At 41.3% G+C, this 18,823-nt stretch overlaps 2 protein-coding genes and 1 long non-coding RNA gene across 9 annotated transcripts in view; 2 read left to right on the top strand and 1 right to left on the bottom strand.

Annotated features, from left to right (window-relative positions):
- The window catches only part of SLC30A6 (solute carrier family 30 member 6), a 56,575-nt gene extending 51,216 nt beyond the window's left edge, over positions 1–5,359 (top strand). For 2 of the 4 annotated variants that reach the window (XM_026454754.1, XM_023216401.1), the window contains one exon: positions 1,457–5,346. In XM_026454754.1, the coding sequence (XP_026310539.1) occupies positions 1,457–1,957 (501 nt within the window). In that variant the 3' untranslated portion in view covers positions 1,958–5,346. Of the gene's footprint in view, positions 1–1,456 lie in introns of all 4 variants that reach the window. The other 2 variants (XM_023216399.2, XM_023216400.2) reach the window with 2 other exon arrangements.
- NLRC4 (NLR family CARD domain containing 4) overlaps positions 3,675–18,823 on the bottom strand; it is a 42,817-nt gene continuing 27,668 nt past the window's right edge. For 2 of the 4 annotated variants that reach the window (XM_026454753.2, XM_023216396.3), the window contains 3 exons: positions 17,925–18,017; positions 17,077–17,244; positions 3,675–6,035 (listed from right to left, as the gene is read on the bottom strand). In XM_026454753.2, coding sequence (XP_026310538.1) covers positions 5,743–6,035; positions 17,077–17,244; positions 17,925–18,017 — 554 coding nt within the window. In that variant the 3' untranslated portion in view covers positions 3,675–5,742. The remainder of the gene's footprint in view (positions 6,036–17,076; positions 17,245–17,924; positions 18,018–18,823) is intronic. The other 2 variants (XM_023216398.3, XM_023216397.2) reach the window with 1 other exon arrangement.
- On the top strand, positions 6,635–12,106 carry LOC113224915. The gene is made up of 3 exons (XR_003309549.2): positions 6,635–8,095; positions 8,707–8,889; positions 12,054–12,106. It is a non-coding gene; the product is annotated as an uncharacterized LOC113224915 (long non-coding RNA).

The following is an 18,823-nucleotide window of genomic DNA, read 5'->3' on the forward strand; positions in this document are numbered from 1 at the left end:
TCTCACCATGTTGGCCAGGCTGGTCTTGAACTCCTGACCTCAGGTGATCCGTCTGCCTTGGCCTCCCAAAGTGCTGGGATTACAAACATGAGCCACCATGCTTGGCAGCTCTCCTCATTTCTAATCTAGATTGTTGCAGTTTTTTTCCTACCTGATTACCAGTCATCTATACCTACAATTTTTCTAAACTCTGATTATTTATTTCTGTTAGGTTGCTGATGTTAAATCAAAATTCCTTATCATTTTAGAGTTCTCTGGTAGCCTCTTTTTAACCTTATTACCTACCTATCATTTTTCTTCCTTCCTTCTTCCTTTCTTCTCTTCCCAGGCTGGGAGTGCAATGGCGCAATCTTGGCTCACTGCAACCTCCGCCTCCCAGGTTCAAGCAATTCTCCTGCCTCAGCCCACCAAGTAGCTGGGATTATAAGCGCGTGCCACCATAGCCAACTAATTTTTGTATTTTTAGTAGAGACGGGGGTTTCACCATGTTGGTCAGGCTGGTCTCGAACTCCTGACCTCGGGTGATCCACCCACCTCACCCTCCCAAAGTGCTGGGATTACAAGCGTGAGCCACTGTGCCCAGCCCCTTCCTCTGTTTCTCCCTCTCTTCTTTCCTTCCTGTCTTCCTTCTCTCCATCTCTTCTGTCTCCCTCCTTCTCCTTCTGCCCCCTGAAATACTTGGACTTCTTTTTTTTCTTTTTCAAGATAGGATATCACTCTGTCACTCAGGCTGGAGTGGAGTGGTGCGATCTTGGCTCACTGCAACCTCAGCCTCCTGGGTTCAAGCAATTCTCCTGCCTCGGTCTCCCAAGTAGCTGGGATTACAGGCATATGCCACTATGCCTGGCTAATTTTTTGTATTTTTAGTGGAGACGGGGCTACACCATGTTGGCCAGGCTGGTCTCGAAATCCTGACCTCAGGTAATCCACCCGCCTCGGTCTCTCAAAGTGCTGGGATTACAGATGTGAGCCACTGTGCCCCACCAGGACTTCTTTATATATTCGTATTACTGCTTATTCTTACCAAGTATGCCATACATTTTCATTGCTTTTCCCTCAGTGTGGAATGCCTCTCTACTTTTTGAAATTCCATTTAATTACCAACCCTAGATTAAATGCCATCTTCTTTTGAAGTCCTCTTCAATTGAAATTAATACCTACCTTTTCGGCTCTTACAATTTATTTTTTGTATGCTTCATTTATATTCTTCCTTGTATTATAACATACCTATCTTATTCCTACATGGATTTTTCTTTATTTTAAAGATTCCCAAATTATTTAACTCATTGCAATGATAATCACCAGCAAGTAGTCTTTAAGAAATATTAACATTAAGCTTTTTCTTTCAAAGAAAATGCCAGGAACTTACCAAATCATAAATAAAATGTTTTATCTAATGAAATTTTCATTAGTATAATTCTAAGCAATCTCTTTCTTATGATTTTGCCCCTTTTAGGCTGGATCAGTGCATGTAAGAATTCGACGAGATGCTAATGAACAAATGGTTCTTGCTCATGTGACCAACAGGCTGTACACTCTAGTGTCTACTCTGACTGTTCAAATTTTCAAGGATGACTGGATTAGGCCTGCCTTATTGTCTGGGCCTGTGGCAGCCAATGTCCTAAACTTTTCAGATCATCACATAATCCCAATGCCTCTTTTAAAGGGTGCTGATGATTTGAACCCAGTTACATCAACTCCAGCTAAACCTAGTAGTCCACCTCCAGAATTTTCATTTAACACTCCTGGGAAAAATGTGAACCCAGTTATTCTTCTAAACACACAAACAAGGCCTTATGGTTTTGGTCTCAATCATGGACATACACCTTACAGCAACATGCTTAATCAAGGACTTGGAGTTCCAGGAATTGGAGCAACTCAAGGATTGAGGACTGGTTTTACAAATATACCAAGTAGATATGGAACTAATAATAGAATTGGACAACCAAGACCATGATGGACTCTAACTTATTTTTATGAGGGATATTGACTCCTTGGCTTCCAATTTATTTAGGAATCCAACTTTGCATTGACTGTTTAATCATTTACTCTAAATGTCAGATAATAGTAAGCTTGTTCACATTTCATGAAACCTATGAAATTATATTTTTGTAAAATGTATTTGTGACAGTGAAATCCTCGTAAATGTTAAAGGCTTTAAATAGGCTTCCTTTAGAAAATGTGTTTCTTTAAATTTGGATGTTGGTATCTTTGGTTTTGTAGTTGACTGCAGTGTGATGTGACCTTACCTTTATAAGAGCCACTTGATGGAGTGGATCTGTCACATTACTAAGATATGATATTTCTTTTTTTTTTCCGAGACGGAGTCTTGCTCTGCCACTGTGCCCGGCCAATACATTATTATTAACTTAAGGCTGTACTTTATTAAGGTTTCCTTAGTTTTTGTTTTGTTTTGTTTTTTGAGATGGAGTCTCATTCTGTCACCCAGGCTGGAATGCAGTGGTGTGATCTCGGCTCACTGCAACCTCTGCCTCCAGGGTTCAAGTGATTCTCCTGCTTCAGCCTCCTGAGTAGCTGGGATTACAGGCACCTGCCACCACGCCCAGCTAATTTTTGTATTTTTAGTAAAGATGGGGGATTTCACCATGTTGGCCAGGCTGGTCTCAAGCTCCCGACCTCACGATCCACCCACCTTAGCCTCCCAAAGTGCTGGGATTAGGTGTGAGCCACTGCGGCTGGCCGATACTTTCTTCAGTGAAATTTATAAACATGCTTCTTGACTAACACACATTTTGGGAAAGGAAAAAAATGTCTGTTCAAAAAGTAAAAGTCTCTTTTATAGCTTTTCCAAACTTAATTGCTACATTTTTCTTTGAGGTTCTCCTGAATTATGTCTTATACAAACTAAAAGCAAAAATTTTTAGCAGCAATTTTGGAATACATTCTATCTAGCACAATTTGAATTCTTAATTATCAAGATTTTTGTTAAAGTTTCTCTCCTTTAAAAATTTTAGTACATTTGTAAATAGTCCATGGTTCTAGGTGTTTTATTTTGATTAAGTGACTACCCAACTTTTGGTGATATGCAGTGAAAGAATCCCAATTTTCTATGTTACATTTAATCAAATACTGACATAATGAATTTATCTTTTCTGATACATTTTCATTCATTGGCGTCTTAATTTCTTATTTTATTAACAAAATATATCAAATATATTACCAAAACACATAGAGTTCCATACATAATATGGAATTTGATGTCTTTTCAAGTTGCACAAAGAATTTGAGCAAGTATAATTTTACCAAAGCATAATGGATTATAGCAATGCTGATAGTGCTGATTATAGAATACAGCATTGTTAGGTCGGCAGTGGGCAGTTTCTTTTTGTTTTACTTTGTCAAAAATGGGAAATTGTTAACTGTGATGAAGTGTGAGAAGTACATAGATTATGTTATTTTTTAGTTGTTTTCCAAATGCAGAGTTTAAGGACTTTCTAACATGGCTAGTATTACTTCCAAAAAGTACAACAAGAAGCAGTCACACATGACCTAGAAGGGTTTTTTATTGTTTTATTTTATTATGCATTCCTTAACAGTTTTTAAAAGGGATTTTGAGAATGGACTCAACTTTCCTGGAATCCAGTGCACCTGGAGATTTATGACTTTCCCAGCCATCAGCCAGCTATCTAGAAAAGATTTTTGTTTTTCTAGAATTTGCAACAGTTTCTTCAGTGAACTCATTCACTTTCAAATAGGAGCAGCACTTTGAAATCCTTTTTCTTCACTGTGGATTAAAAACATCCAAGAAGCCATCTCTGTCAAGCAGAATTGTCATCTGTGGTAATAAGTGACCATGTCCTAAATACCTTTTTCTTAGTGAGGAGTTGATCATTGTCTTTGACATCTGCAACCCTGTTCAGGCATGTGACCTGCTGAAGAAATACAGCCTATACTACCTTGACTACTGGGGAAATTGATACTTTGTAAAATGTAATAAGGCAACCTGTTCCCTGGCCTTTGTCTTACGTTTTCCAACTATTACTGTATCTGTTGTTGGTCTACTATTACAGGATGATTCTTCTTCCTTCGTTGATCTCAACTAAATGTGAATTAGGGTCATGCATGAAATCTGAACTGCCATGTCTTGAGTTAAGAGGTATGTGCTGCCACCCCATGCATGTCTTCCCCATCCCCATAGGATTTTAAAGTGTTCAGGTACCAAACACAGTTCTGTGTGAGGTTTTATGCCCACTTCCTCAACACCAATTCAGAGGCAACACCTGTGCATCTGTCCCACCAAAGGTGCTTTAATACCTACCTTCACTATTTGAGAAAGGACACTCACAGTTGCCTGTGAGTTATAAAATAATTGGCCCTACTTCCTGAATGTAAGATGTTACAGGGGACATTGGCCCATGCGTTATTATATAGAGAAGCCTTATTTGCCAAGCTCTGACTAACTTCTGGATATGAAAATAAGGAACTTGCCCAGCATAGGCATATAGGCAGCAGCCTTACTAGTAAATCTTGCCACAGAATCACTCGAAGCTAGACAGAGAAAGAAGTTCAATTTAAATATTTGTCCCATTGTTTGTGATTAAGATGTAAGCTCCATGGAATGTAATTAACCCTGCTTTACGAAGTCACCATATTTATAATGGGAAAAACACTGCCTAGGAGGCAAGAGATCTGAATTCCAGTTCTGATGCTGCCACTGTGTAAGGAAGTAGTTTTATAACCCATGGGCAAATCATCTGAGCTTTCTCATCTGTAAAGTTAGGGAGAGGAATTAATTAGTTGATCTGTAAACTATCAGCTTCAAAACATTGGCTAAATCTGTAGAATATGTGCCCAATTGCTAAACAGATGTTGTGCCCAGAATTTTATCTAGTGACTACCTCAACATACAGGCCAAGTGTTACCTACACCAACACCCAAGCCATTAATTTGAGGTGCCATGAGAATAGGTGAACCACAGCGTAACACCATTTAGGTTTTTGTGTTTTTTTCAGGCTTGCCTCTACTTAAATATATTTAGATTAGAGAGTTTTCTTAGACTTCTTTCTTTGCAAGGAAGGGTTATTTGCGAAAGTGTTGGAAAAAAGATTAGGGCTGGGTACCCTTAGTTTATATAGGGTACAAAAGTATGGGAAACATTTTCCCTTTCTTCTTTAATCTCTGAAGTCATGTTTGGAATTACATATAATGTAGCAGGTACTGGAGAGGACCTGAATTTCAGGCCTCTGATTTAGCTGTTTGTAAACTGCCAAGTTTTGCTTGACTGAAGAATGCTGATCTTTTTTGGGAGTCTGATCTCCTTCTAACATCAGAAAGTGCTTTTTACATTCCAGATTGTTTGAATTAAACTGTTTGAATTAAAGAACATATATGGAGTTTCCTCTCTGATTTTAAATAATCTTTGTTCCTTTATTCAGTAGCTATTTATTAATAATTTAATCATCTCATATTCAACAAATATTTATTGAGAATATTGTTGAGAATCGGTTACATGCCAGGCATTATAGTAAGTTAATATGCATTCAGTACACCAGTTGGTGTGACCCAGACCAAAGGTAACACAAAGATGAACAAGAGTTCCTTCAAGGAGCCAATAATCCTAGTAGGAGAGCTAAGACACAAAACTGTTGCATGTTTTTAATCATCAAATTAAACTTCTTTCCACTTCCTTATCTTCTTTGGCATCCTTTTGCAAGATTTTTTAACCACCAGGCTTAAAGTAATGAGGTCCCAGAGCACTTATTGGCTTCGAGTGCACTTTATTTAAGCAGTTACTAGTTTAAAAGCACCGTTAATAACACTGAGATCATCATCATCAAATTGCCACCCAACAAGCCTAGCTTCTTGCAGAAAAGTTAACTTGGATAACACATGGCTAAGTTTTCTGACTAATGCTGCATCGGGTAGAAATTCTTTAGTACTGAAGTCAAAAAACACTAATTGCTTAAGATTCTCAAATACACCCATGAAGGCAAGCCATCCATCACTGCTCACACAATTTCCTGCCAAATTTAACTGCTGGAAGTTTTTCAGAGGGTTCTTTCCAAAAAATCCACCTGGGTAAAGAAATAAGTATATTAGTTGGAAGAAAAAAATTTTTTTTTAAAAAAGAGAAATAGGTTCTACATTTATTTTACATACTTCTTTTTCCACTTTGAAATGGTCATGTTTGAACTAGTGCTTTGCCTCAGAAACAAATTATTAATATAATTCTCTATAGCTAGGGCAGTGATTGTGAATATGGTCTATTTACAAATTATATTTTTCCTAGAGTATAAAGGAATCTGATAAATAAGTGATTCATAGTGAGGTAGCAACAATATATAAAAGAATTACATTTTTTTCCCCTTTTCCTTATTCCTAGGAAATGGCAGTTTGCTTTAAAATTGATGTGTGAGGGCCGGGCGCGGTGGGTCAAGCCTGTAATCCCAGCACTTTGGGAGGCCGAGGCGGGCGGATCACGAGGTCAGGAGATCGAGACCATCCTGGCTAACAGGTGAAACCCCATCTCTACTAAAAAACACAAAAAACTAGCCGGGCGACATGGCGGGCGCCTGTAGTCCCAGCTACTCGGGAGGCTGAGGCAGGAGAATGGCGTAAAACCTGGGAGGCGGAGCTTGCAGTGAGCTGAGATCCGGCCACTGCATTCCAGCCTGGGTGGCAGAGCAAGACTCCGTCTCAAAAAAAAAAAAAAAAAAAATTGATGTGTAAGAGATGCAATTAAATATTCAGTACTTGTTTTCAAAACTGGAGTCAATCTTTGGCAATATTAGGTCGTTTCCTCTTCTGAAGCAGTAAACACTACCTAACTGTTGTTTCTTTGGGTATGTTCCTAACTGTAAACTTGAGTAAGTGAGCCTCCTTCAGTATCTAAAGATTTGGGTGTTTTTGTTTATATGTAAACCTCCCAAGCCTCTTCAGGAAGTTCCTCCATTCCTTACAGAATAGGGCACCTAAAGTATTTCCTACAGAGGGTAGGTGGATATTCTGTCTTTCTGATATAGAAAGAATGCATACACACACACACACACACACATATATCTCCTTTGTATGTATATGTGTGTGTGTATATACACATACATACAAATAATTTAGTTTCATTCTTTATCCCATGTTGCTAGTTTAGGTGGTACTGGAACTCAAGTGAGTCTTGCAATAAGAAAAATACCTTTCTTTCAGGTCATGTACCATCATGCAGATTGGCCAGTATACAACATTATGATTTCACAAAGCTAGCTCTGTTAATTATGCATATTAAATTATGCAAAGCGTTAGCCCTACCCACCTACCTGGCCTTCTCTGGATGACTAAGTTCACCTTGAAGTACAGAGTGGACAGTCAAGCAGACTGGACAGGGGAACTCTATTACTTACATGTTTATATTCCAGAGTATCACACACAAATTGCAGAAGATGTATGCCTGGCTTACCGATCTACATTACTCAGCTCCTCCAAGCTCATCTTAGTCTTAGTGTACCTCACCCAACTTTGGAGGGTTAATTTGTTGTGTCTTAAACTTTTTTCTTTGTGTTTCTTGGGAGATGTGTAATATTAGATAATGTTCCAGAAACTGACCCTTATGGAAATGAAGGTCCATGATTCACTTTGGATTCCAAGTAGAAAAAGAGGTTTTAAAAGTTCCTTTCCATTGTCTCAGTGAGAAGACCACTAAAGAGTTGAAGTTAAAGAAGGAAAGGTTCAGTGCCGTACAATCTTAAGGTTAGCAAGCAAAGACTAAAAGCTATCTGCTACCAGTAATGAGGGCTTAATGACAGAAATGGACAGTCTTGTCTGACCAGCTTATGTGAGTGAGGTCAACCTAGTTATGCACTGAAACTGTACGTTTACCCACTTTCAGTAAGTGTGTTTACCAGCTCCGTAGTGAGGAGATCTGTGAGTTTCGTGTCTGATGTCACTGCGTGGCCTTTTGTAGTTAGTTCAGTGCAATTAAGTACTTTCTAGTATGTGTCTTTAGTCAATGTCAGCCAATGTTTTCATCACCATCATAAGGTCTTGAGTTTTGAAAGCTCTTCAGGTTCTTCTTTACAGACACCTAAAATGATTGACACTGCCTGACCATGGTCAAGATGCTAGCGGCTAAAGTGGGCAAAGCCAGGTAAGGAGATGATTCACAGGGTTCTGCCTTCATGTCTCTTACCCATGGTCAGTGTCACTGACACCACCTTTGGGCCTTCTTTGCCGCTTTTATTTATTTGAAAAGTGAGACAGAGGCCTGGCGCAGTGGCTCACACATGTAATCCCAGCCCTTTGGGAGGCCAAGGTGGGCGGATCACCTGAGGTCAGGAGTTTGAGATCAGCCTGACCAACATGGAGAAACGCCGTCTCTACGAAAAATACAAAATTAGCCGGGCATGGTGGTGCATGACTGTAATCCCAGCTATTTGGGAGGCTGAAGCAGGAGAATCACTTGAACCCAGGAGGCGGAGGTTGCGGTGAGCAGAGATCACACAATTGCACTCCAGCCTGGGTAACGAGCGAAGCTCCATTTCAAAAAAGAAAAGAAAAGAAAAGTGAGACAGACTGCTAGTTGTTCCCAAAACTCTCTCTCCTTATTCCTTAGTTATAGGGTTTTATTTGGGCATATGGCTACTCGTATCCCAGCCTCCCTTGCTGTTAGGTGTGGCTAAATTTTTTCCAAGGAAGTATAGGCAGAAGTGATGTGTGCAACTTCCATGTCACTTTTCTGCTTTTCCCCTCTTCTGCTAGGTTGAAATGATCACAGAGCAGTGACCTAGCTATGGCCATAAAGCCAAAAATAACACTCTAAGGAATAGAGGAGTTATCTGGGCCTGAAAGACTGCACAGAGGAAAACCACCCCACCTGCCTGGACTGCTCATTTCTGGACTGTTACATGAGAGAGAATCAAGTTCTACCTTCCGTAAGCCATGGTATAGTGGGTCTCTGTTATCATAGCTTAGCCTGTGCCCAGCCCAAATACTACATAGGTCCTCGCTTTCCCCTCCTTCCTCCTCCTCTGTTCCTGGGAGGGTGGCTTTCTCCCTGCTCTCTCTTCCATCTCATCTTCATGTCCTTTCTGCCTTTGCCCCTCCTCCGTATGCTTCCCAGCATGGCATGCACTCAGTCCAAATGCTGGTTGCCAGTTGTGTGTCTATTTAAAGCTCCTTCCCCAAAGAGCTTTAAACAATATTTGTCATAAGCCAAGGGCATGCCTTTTGTTCATTTAATCTGCAGTGCTTATGTTATGAGGAGCAGAATAGATTCGAGAGAAACAGGATCCATGACATTTAGAGCCATAGGCTGTATGTGGGCTGTGGAGAGTGCAAATGGCTTGATTAGAATTCCAGGAGAAATCTCAAATGCCCTGGGTAGAAGGCTTCGGATTCTTGGGGGTTCCTGTATCCCAAACACAACTCTCATTTATATTGTCCTGTGGCTCACCTGAACCAGTACCAGAGCTCTCACTGTTTATTCATTCAGCAACATCTTTAGTGCTACTGTGTGCCGCGGATTATGCTGGGTGCTGAGGATATGTGCAAATGACAGACGTGGTCCCTGTCTCATTGGGCTTACAAAATAGCGTAAAGACATGCATTATCAAGTAATTAGATGGCTGGTGGTGCTGTGGTAGGTCAGGGTACCCTGGGAGCACACAAAAGCAATAGGCTTTCCCACTCCACTTTGTTCCCAGAACACTTGCAACTGGGCTTATATGCTCCAGGAGGAAGACTGGAGGATTCTTAGGAGAAATGGAACTGCTCCCCAGGAAAAGGCCCTACAAAGAAGGGGCCATTTTGCTTGCCCAATCACCCCCTAGTGAAGTTAGCCTGTCAAAAAATCACTGCCTCCCTTAGACACAGAACTCCCTATCAACTTGTGTCTCACTCTCAAATGTGAAGAGGACAGTACAGGATTACCAGACATTTGACAACAGCCTCCCACAAGGAAGACTGAGACTAAAAACCAAACAACTCCCAAAGAAATGAGGCACCATAGAAAACAAGAAAAATCAAACTGCAAAGACGTAAGCTTTTCAGAGATCGTAAGTTTTTCAGTAGACTGCATCTACTCAACAACAATAAGACGCTAAGAAAGAGCTTTTGGAAAATAAAATATGGTAGTGGGATCTATACAGCAGAATGATTGTGCCCAGAATTTGGGCGCTTCTAGAACATGAGTTTCTAGAACATGAATAGGGTCTGTGATGGCTCTTTTTTTTTTTTTTTTTTCTTTTTTTGAGACAGGTTCTGGCTCTGTCGCCCAGGCTGGAGTGCAGTGGCGCGATCTCAGCTCACAACAAACTCTGCCCCCCTGGCTCAAGTGATCCTCCCAACTCAGCCTCCCGTGTAGCTGGGATTATAAGTATGTGCACTATGCCCAGCTAATTTTGTATTTTTAGTAGAGACGGGGTTTCACCATGTTGGCCAGGCTGGTTTTGAACTCCTGACCTCAAGTGATTCACCCACCTTGGCCTCACAAAGTGCTGGGATTACAGGCATGAGCTCTCTTTTTGAGAACAGGCTGGATAGCAGAGTTCAGCTTCGAACATCCAAGTTGAAAGATGCCATTTAACAAAGGGTTTTGTTAGAGCAGGTGAAATTGGTCGGGAGTGGTGGCTCATGCCTGTAAGCCCAGCACTTTGGGAGGCCGAAACAGGCAGATCACTTGAGGTCAGGAGTTTGAGACCAGCCTGGCCAACATGATGAAGCCCCGTCTCTACTAAAAATACGAAAATTAGCTGATGTGGCAGCATGGACCCATAATCCCAGCTACTCAGGAGGCTGAGGCAGGAAAATCACTTGAGATTCGGAGAAGCAGATAGAGAACAGAGAATCCTGGGAAGCAGAGGTTGCAGTGAGCCAAGATCGCGCCACTGCACTCCAGCCTGGAACAAAACAAACAAAAAAGCAGGTGAAATAGATACCTGAGCTAGCAATGATTTTTATGTTGTAGTCTCAGATTGCTGATGGGTAAGAAACAAAATTTTGGGAGTCGAGCAAAACATGGCAAAGCTTGGAGATCACATGCAGTCTCTGAGGAAGAAGAGCAGATAGTCTAGACCAAGCTTTAAGGAAAACTAGGAACGTTTAATATCTGGGTAGAGGAATCGCCATTGAAAAGAAGACTGAGAAGTAGCCAAGGTGTCATGGAGGTCAAGAGAATGTTTTGAAAAGAAGTGAGTGCTCAGTGTCAACTCCTGCAGAGGAATCAAGTAAATTAAACACTTCTGAAAGTGTCTTGAAATTCAGCCACATTGGAGGGTTGTGGAGAGTCAGATGCAATGAGTAGGAAGTAGCAGATGGTTAGGAAGTGAAGATGTCATAAGGGTACATCAAATTTGTTTTAGAGCTTTTACCTTGAAGGAGAGGAGAGATAGAATGATAACCAAAGGAGGAAGATAGGACTCAGGGAGAATTTTATTTAAAATGGAAGAGATTTGAGCAACTTTAACAACTGACAGGAGAGGCCGGGCGCGGTGGCTCAAGCCTGTAATCCCAGCACTTTGGGAGGCCGAGACGGGCGGATCACGAGGTCAGGAGATCGAGACCATCCTGGCTAACACGGTGAAACCCCGTCTCTACTAAAAAATACAAAAAACTAGCCGGGCGAGGTGGCGGCCGCCTGTACTCCCAGCTACTTGGGAGGCTGAGGCAGGAGAATGGCGTGAACCCGGGAGGCGGAGCTTGCAGTGATCTGAGATCCGGCCACAGTACTCCAGCCCGGGCGACAGAACGAGACTCCGCCTCAAAAAAAAAAAAAAAAAAAAAAAAACTGACAGGAGAGAGCCAGTAACAAGAGGCATAATCAATAAAATGATGTCCCTGAACCGGAGTGAGGGCGAGGCTGGCATCTCAAGCACTGCTAAAGAGACTGTGCTTAGGTAGGAAAAGAGAAACCTACTATCAGCTCCACAGGAGGAGAGAAGAAATAACAATCACATCGTCTGTGAAATAGGAGACGCTGAGTACTGATTGAGGAGAAAAAAGTGTGAAATAGTTTACAAAGAGTGTTGAATACAGAAACGCAGTAAGATTGCCAGTAAATATTGACAGAGATTGTGTTTATTCGTTGTTTTTTGTTTGTTTGTTTCAAGACAGAGTTTCACTCTGTATCCTAGGCCGGAGTACAGTGGTGCGATCTCGGCTCACTGAAACCTCCGCCTCCCAGTTTCAAGCAATTCTCCTGCCTCAGCCTCCCGAGTATCTGGGATTACACGCATATGCCACCACGCTCAGCTAATTTTTGTATTTTTAGTAGAGACAGGGTTTCACCATGTGGGCCAGGCTGGTCTCGAACTCCTGACCTTGTGATCCACCCGCCTTGACCTCCCAAGGTCTCCCAAGTTTGGTATTCGGAATACCAAACTGCTGGTATTCCTTCCCTCCTTCCTTCCTTCCTTCCTTCCTTCCCTTCCTTCCCTTCCTTTCCCTTCCCTTCCCTTCCTTCTTTCCTCCCTCCCTCCCTTTCTTTCTTTTTTTTGAGACTGGGTGTCACTCTGTCACCCAAGCTGCAATGCAGTGGCATGATCACAGCGTACTGCAACCTCAACTTCCTGAGCTCAACTACCAGCATATGAAGAGTCCAATGTCTCCATATGCTTGCCAACAACACTTGTTATTGTATATCTTTTAATAAAAAATAACCATCCCTAGTAGATCTCAGGTGGTATCTCATTGTACTTTTGGTTTACATTATTACCCTAATGATATTGATTATGTTTTCTGGTATTTATTTTGCAATTTAAATATCTTCCTTGGTGAAACGTCTGTTCAGATTCTTGCCCGTTTTACAAATTGGGTTATTTGTATTTTTATCAGTGAGTTGTAAGAGTTTTTTGTTTTGTTTTCTGTGGTTTTTTTTTGAGACGAAGTCTCGCTCTGTCACCCAGGCTGAAGTGCAGTGGCACGATCTCGGCTCACTGCAACCTCCGCCTCCTAGATTCAAGCCATTCTCCTGCCTCAGCCTCCTGAGTAGCTGGGATTACAGGCATGTGCCACTACGCCCGGCTAATTTTTTTTGTATTTTTTGTAGAGATGGGGTTTCACCACATTGGCCAGGCTGGTCTCGAACTCCTGACCTTGTGATCCACCCGCCTTGACCTCCCAAAGTGTTGGTATTACAGGCATGAGCCACAGCACCCGGCCATAAGAGTTTTTTATATATTCAAGATGGAAGTCTTTTATGAGATAATGTGATTGGCAAATTTTTTTTCACATTCTGTAGGTTGTATTTTCTCTTTCTCTCTCTCTCTCTCTTTCTTTTTTTTTTTTTTTTTTTTTTTTTTTTTTTTTTTTTTTGAGACTGGGTGTCACTGTCACCCAAGCTGCAATGCAGTGGCATGATCACAGCTCACTGCAGCCTCAACTTCCTGAGCTCAAGCCATCCTCCCACCTCAGCCTCCCAGGTAGCTGGGACTGCAGGCGTACATTGCCACACCAAGTTAATTTTTTGGAGATTGAGTTTTGCCATGTTGCTCAGACTGGGCTCAGACTCCTGGGCTCAAGCAATCTGCCCACTTTGTCCTCCCAGAGTGCTGGGAGTACAGGCGTGAGCCACCGCACCCAGCCAGATTTCCTTAGTTTTGACCAAATGTCTTTTTTTCTGTTGCAGGAACTCATCGAGGTTAACACATTACATTTCATTGTCATGTCTCTTTAGGTTCCTCATGCTTACGACAATTTCTCACAATCACCTCGGTTTTGATTTCCTTGACAGTTTCAAGGAATACTGGTCAGTTTTTTGTAGAAGTCCCTCAGTTAGGATTGTTTGATGCTTTTATCATCATTAGATGGGGGATATGGATCTTTGGGGAGGAAGATCATAGAGGTAAAGTACTATTTTTGTCATGTCATATCTAGGTACATACTATCAACATGAATTACCACTGTTAATGTTGACCTTGTTCACCTGACCGAGGCAGTGTCAACAGCTTTCTCCACTGTGAAGTTACTCTTTTTTGCTGCCTTTTGCTGCATGCCACAAATTTTGATATACAGCATTTCTTACCATTCACTTCTAAATATTTTCGTTGAAATTTGCCAGCATGAACTTGTATTTATCTTCCAAAGTTTGCAGTTTTTCCCCTGCATCCTGAGTGTAGTTACGAAATTCTAAAAAGGGAAATTTAAGGACAACCCAGGCCTGGAGTTTTGTCAGGAAAGTACACCCCATCTACTGTATTTCATTTCATACCTCACATTCCACATCTCATGTTCTCCCTGCATCTCGTTAGGTAGTCTTTCTTTAATTAGACTCTATCTCTCATTATACTCTTCATTTCACCATTGCATCTATCACACATCCATCACTCAAAGTCATTGCCTGAACTGACTCATGCTACTGTGGGCCATGAGAATTTCAGCTGTTAAAGACAAGAATATTTGCAGGGCTGGAAGATGGAGTTGAAACTAGGTAGGAAGGCAAGTCAAAATAGAAAGGGCCTGAAAAATAGGTAGAAGGTAGTGGGATCGACAGACTGGAAGTCCCAGTGAAGTAAAAGAACTGGTGATTAGGAGTAGATAGAAATACAGGAGGTTGTGGTTTGAGAATGGGATATCTGCATTTATTATTTTGCAGGTAGAACAATTTTAAGTGGCTTATCATAATCTAGTCATTGCATGCTCATAGAATGAATGGATGAAGGAGAATGGAAGGTAAGGTCGTTGAAGAGGAAGGTCCATTAGCAGAGCATAATAGCCTCTAGTCCCAGCTACTAGGGTGACTGAGGAAGGAGGATCCTTTGAGCCCAGAAGTTCAAGGCTAGTGAGCTGTGATCACATCTCTGCACTCCAGCCTGGGCAACAGGGAGATGCTGTCTCGAAAGAAAGAGAGAAAGGGGGGGGAGGGAGGGAAGGAGGGAACATACTGCTTTCACTGTATCCCATAGGTTTTGGTATGTTGTGTTTCCATTTTCATTTGTCTCAAGAAATTTTAATTGTAGAGATGACATGTTAGCATATTGCCCAGGCTGGTTTCAAACTTCTGGGCTCAAGCAGTCCTCCCACCTTGGCCTCTCAAAGTGCTGGGATTATAGTCATTAGCCACCACACCCAGCCTATTTCAAGAAATTTTTCAATTTCCTTCTGAATTTCTTCATTGGCACACTTGTCATTCCAGAGCATACTGTTTAATTTCCATATGTTTATATAGTTTCCAAAGTTCCTCTGGTTATTGATTTCTAGTTTTATTCTATTATGGTAAAAGAAGATACTTGAATCAGATTTCAATTTGTGGCGATTTTTTAAGACTTATTTTGTGGCCTAACATGTGGTCTATCCTTGAGAAGAATCCATGTGCTAAGGAGAAGAATGTGTATTCTGCAGCTGTTGGAAGAAATGCTGTATAAATATCTCATAGGTCCATTTGGTGTATAGTGCAGATTAAGTCTGATGTTTCTTTGTTGATTCTCTGTCTGGGAGATCTGTCCAATGCTGTAAATGGGGCGTTGAGTCTCCAGCTATTGTTGTATTGAGTTGTATCCCTCTCTCTTTAGCTCTAACAATATTTGCTTTATATATGTAGGTTCTCCAGTGTTGGGGGCATATATATGTGTGTATGTGTATGTGTGTGTGTGTGTATATATATAGTCTGTGTATATATATATGTGTGTGTGTATATATATGTGTGGGTGTGTATATGTGTGTGTGTGTATATAATGATTATATCTTCTTACTGAATTGCCTTTTTTTTTTAAGAGACAGGGTCTTACTCTGTCACCCAGGCTGGAGTGCAGTGGCACGAGCATAGTTCACAACAACCTTAACCTCCTGGGCTTAAGGGATTGTCTCCCTCCTCAGTCTGCTAAATTGCTAGGACTACAGGCATGTGCCAACACTCCCAGCTAATTTTTTTTGTTTGTTTTGAGACAGAGTCGCGCTCTGTCGACCAGGCTGGAGTGCAGTGGCGCCATCTCGGCTCACTGCAAGCTCCGCCTCCTGGGTTCAGGCCATTCCCCTGCCTCAGCCTCCGGAGTAGCTGGGCGCCTGACACCATGCCCGGCTAATTTTGTGTATATTTAGTAGAGACGGGGTTTCACCGTGTTAGCCAGGATGGTCCTAATCTCCTGACCTTGTGATCCGCCCGCTCCCAAAGTGCTGGGATTACAGGCTTGAGCCCCTGCGCCCGGCCTAATTTTTTTAAAAAGTATTTTGGATAGACGGGGTCTGCCTGTGTTGCTCAGGCTGCTCTTGAGCCCCTGGCCGCAAGCAGTCCTCCCACCCCAGCCTCCCAAAGCACAGGGATTACAGGTGTAAGCTACTATGCCCGGTTCACAAATTCTTTTTTTAAAAAAACTGAGGGCCTGGTGAGGCTCTTGCCTGTAATCCCAGCACTTTGGGAGGCCAAGGCTGGTGGATCACTTGAGGTCAGGAGTTTGAGACCAGCCTGGCCATCATGGCAAAAGCCCATCTCTACTAAAAATACAACAATCAGCCGGGTGGTGGAGCGTGCCTGTAATCCCAGCTACTAGGCTGAGGCTGAGGCAGGAGAATCACTTGAACCGGGAAGGCAGAGCTTGCAGTGAGCCAAGATCAAGCCACTGCACTCCAGCCTGGGAGACAGAGCGAGACTCTGTCTCAACAAATAAATAAAAATAAAGTCAAATTACAAATTATCGCCTAGCTCAGTTTTTATTTCATTAAGCACACCATCTCCTTCTCTGGTCTCAATGGCCAGCCTTGGGAGTGGACAAAGTAGGCAGCTACCTAAAGATTTAAAGGATGCTAAAAAACCTCAACCTAAAAACGCCTCCCCAACATGAATTCTGAATCTATATATTCTCCAAGGGCCTCTTGGAAAAGACACATCCTTTTCAACTCACTTAAGGTATGAGGTTACCTAAGAGAGATTATTTATCAGCTAGCTAATTAGTCTGTCACAGAAGCCACCTGACTCTAATATAACCTAAAATAGAGGAAGGGCCTGACGGAATGACACCAGAACGTTGTGAGTTAATTCGTACCTAAGTCCTTAGGCTGCCTGAGGGTTTGCCTTCCTAATGGTGCTTCAAGTTCTGGATCTTTCCTTCCTTTAATTCCTAACTTCACTTCCAACCCATTAACTCAAGAACTTTTTAAGGGCCAAATCCATTTATCTTGGCTCTGTATGTGTGTACCTACCTAAAATTCTAATCTCTGTATCTGTGAGTCTCCAGTTTTTCAACCCAAGCTTGACGAGTTGTGGGACCTCCTCCAAACGTTTCAACAGGCTGGTCAGGCTGCCTTGCACATCACAGCCCCAGGGCAGCATCAGTGCAGTGAGCTGTTCTAGCACGTTCAGCCTGTCAACTGGAAGAAACAAAGAGCAGTTCAGGGACTGGATGATCTCAAAACTGAGGAAGAACGAAGGGATGTTGGGGAAGGAATGATCGTTATGTTTGGTGGCTCTGCAGCCTACTCAATCTGCAATGAGAATCTACTTAACTTTTGGTTATTTTTATGGAAAGTGTTCAAGCATATACAAACATTATGCAGAAGAATATAATTGAAACTATATATACTAATAAGTCACCTTTCAAAAACATTAAATCATGGGCAATCTTGCTTAATCCTGACCTAATTCCCCCGGTATTATTCTAAAGCAAATCATGGACAGTATAAATCAGTTCTTTCCTTTTTTTTTCTTTTACTATAATGACATATCACTGTCACACCTAAAAATCCATATCACCAATTCCTTAAGCAAATTTGTCTTGCACATCAACTACTCTGACAGTTGCCTCCTCAAAGGAGGAAAGAAGGTGGGATCCTGCCTCAAAGTGCAGTGAGCATATGTAAACTGGTGACTTAAAAGACATGGGCCTGTGTTTCTTAAGGGCAGTTTCAGAAAGGCCTAAATGATTTTCCTAAGGAGGGTGCATCTAGTAAGGCACACATGGGTATAAAAGACCTCAGGGCCCAGGCTATGTATTTCGACTACCCAGTACACATATTCAAGCATCTGATTTTGGCTGAATTGTCATTCTTACTCAGTTCATGTAGAGCTTCATTTCCATCTTTTTCCAGGCAATTTTCTGATAAATCAAGAATGCTCAGTTTGACCAAATTGTGAAGATTCTGAGCTGGGAAAAAAAGTAATCCAAAATAAAAAAGTTTTCAGGTAAATATAAATGTATTTTGAAGTATCCTTAGAATAATTCTGAGTTCTTATCTTTTCTGCTAATGGTAATGCAAATCATAACTTGCCTTGGTTATTTTAATTATTTCCAAAGGCACTGGCATAGGCATAACCCCCAAATCCCATGTTTATGACCAAATGGGCAAATAGTCATTGGTCCTAGGTTCTGATTAATAAATTCCAGGTCACATAGAGCCTAAAGCAGCATGGGATGTAGTTGTTATGTCATCATGGAAAAATCTCTAAGCCTCAATGTCTTCCTCTATAGAATGAGGTAGTTGGACCAGATAAAATGTAAAGTTGCTTCAATTATAAAATGTCCTTAATCATGCAGGAGAAATAGGAACAACAAAAACAAAAATGAAATGAGCTGGTTTTGTGTACCTCAACTTAGATGATTTTATTGACATAATTGCTGTGATGTTAATAATAATAACCTAGTAAAAAAAAAAAAAAGATGAGGAAAAAGAAAACAAATAGCAAAATGGCAGATTCAAATTTATCCATATCAACAATTACGTTAAATCTTAATGGACTAAACACTCCAATTAAAAGGCAGAGATAATCAAATAATCAGAACTTTTTTTTAAAGCAAGACCCAGTTTTATGCTATGTACAAAAGATGTATTTGAATAACAAAGACATAAATATGTTGAGGTAATGGAAAACTATTTTGTATGCAAACATGAATTATATAATGGTACCAGTCTAGCTAAGAATTGCTTAGTTCTTTTCTTCACATATTATCAC

This window comes from Piliocolobus tephrosceles, chromosome 15 (assembly GCF_002776525.5).
Source record: "Piliocolobus tephrosceles isolate RC106 chromosome 15, ASM277652v3, whole genome shotgun sequence".
Taxonomy (NCBI): domain Eukaryota; kingdom Metazoa; phylum Chordata; class Mammalia; order Primates; family Cercopithecidae; genus Piliocolobus; species Piliocolobus tephrosceles.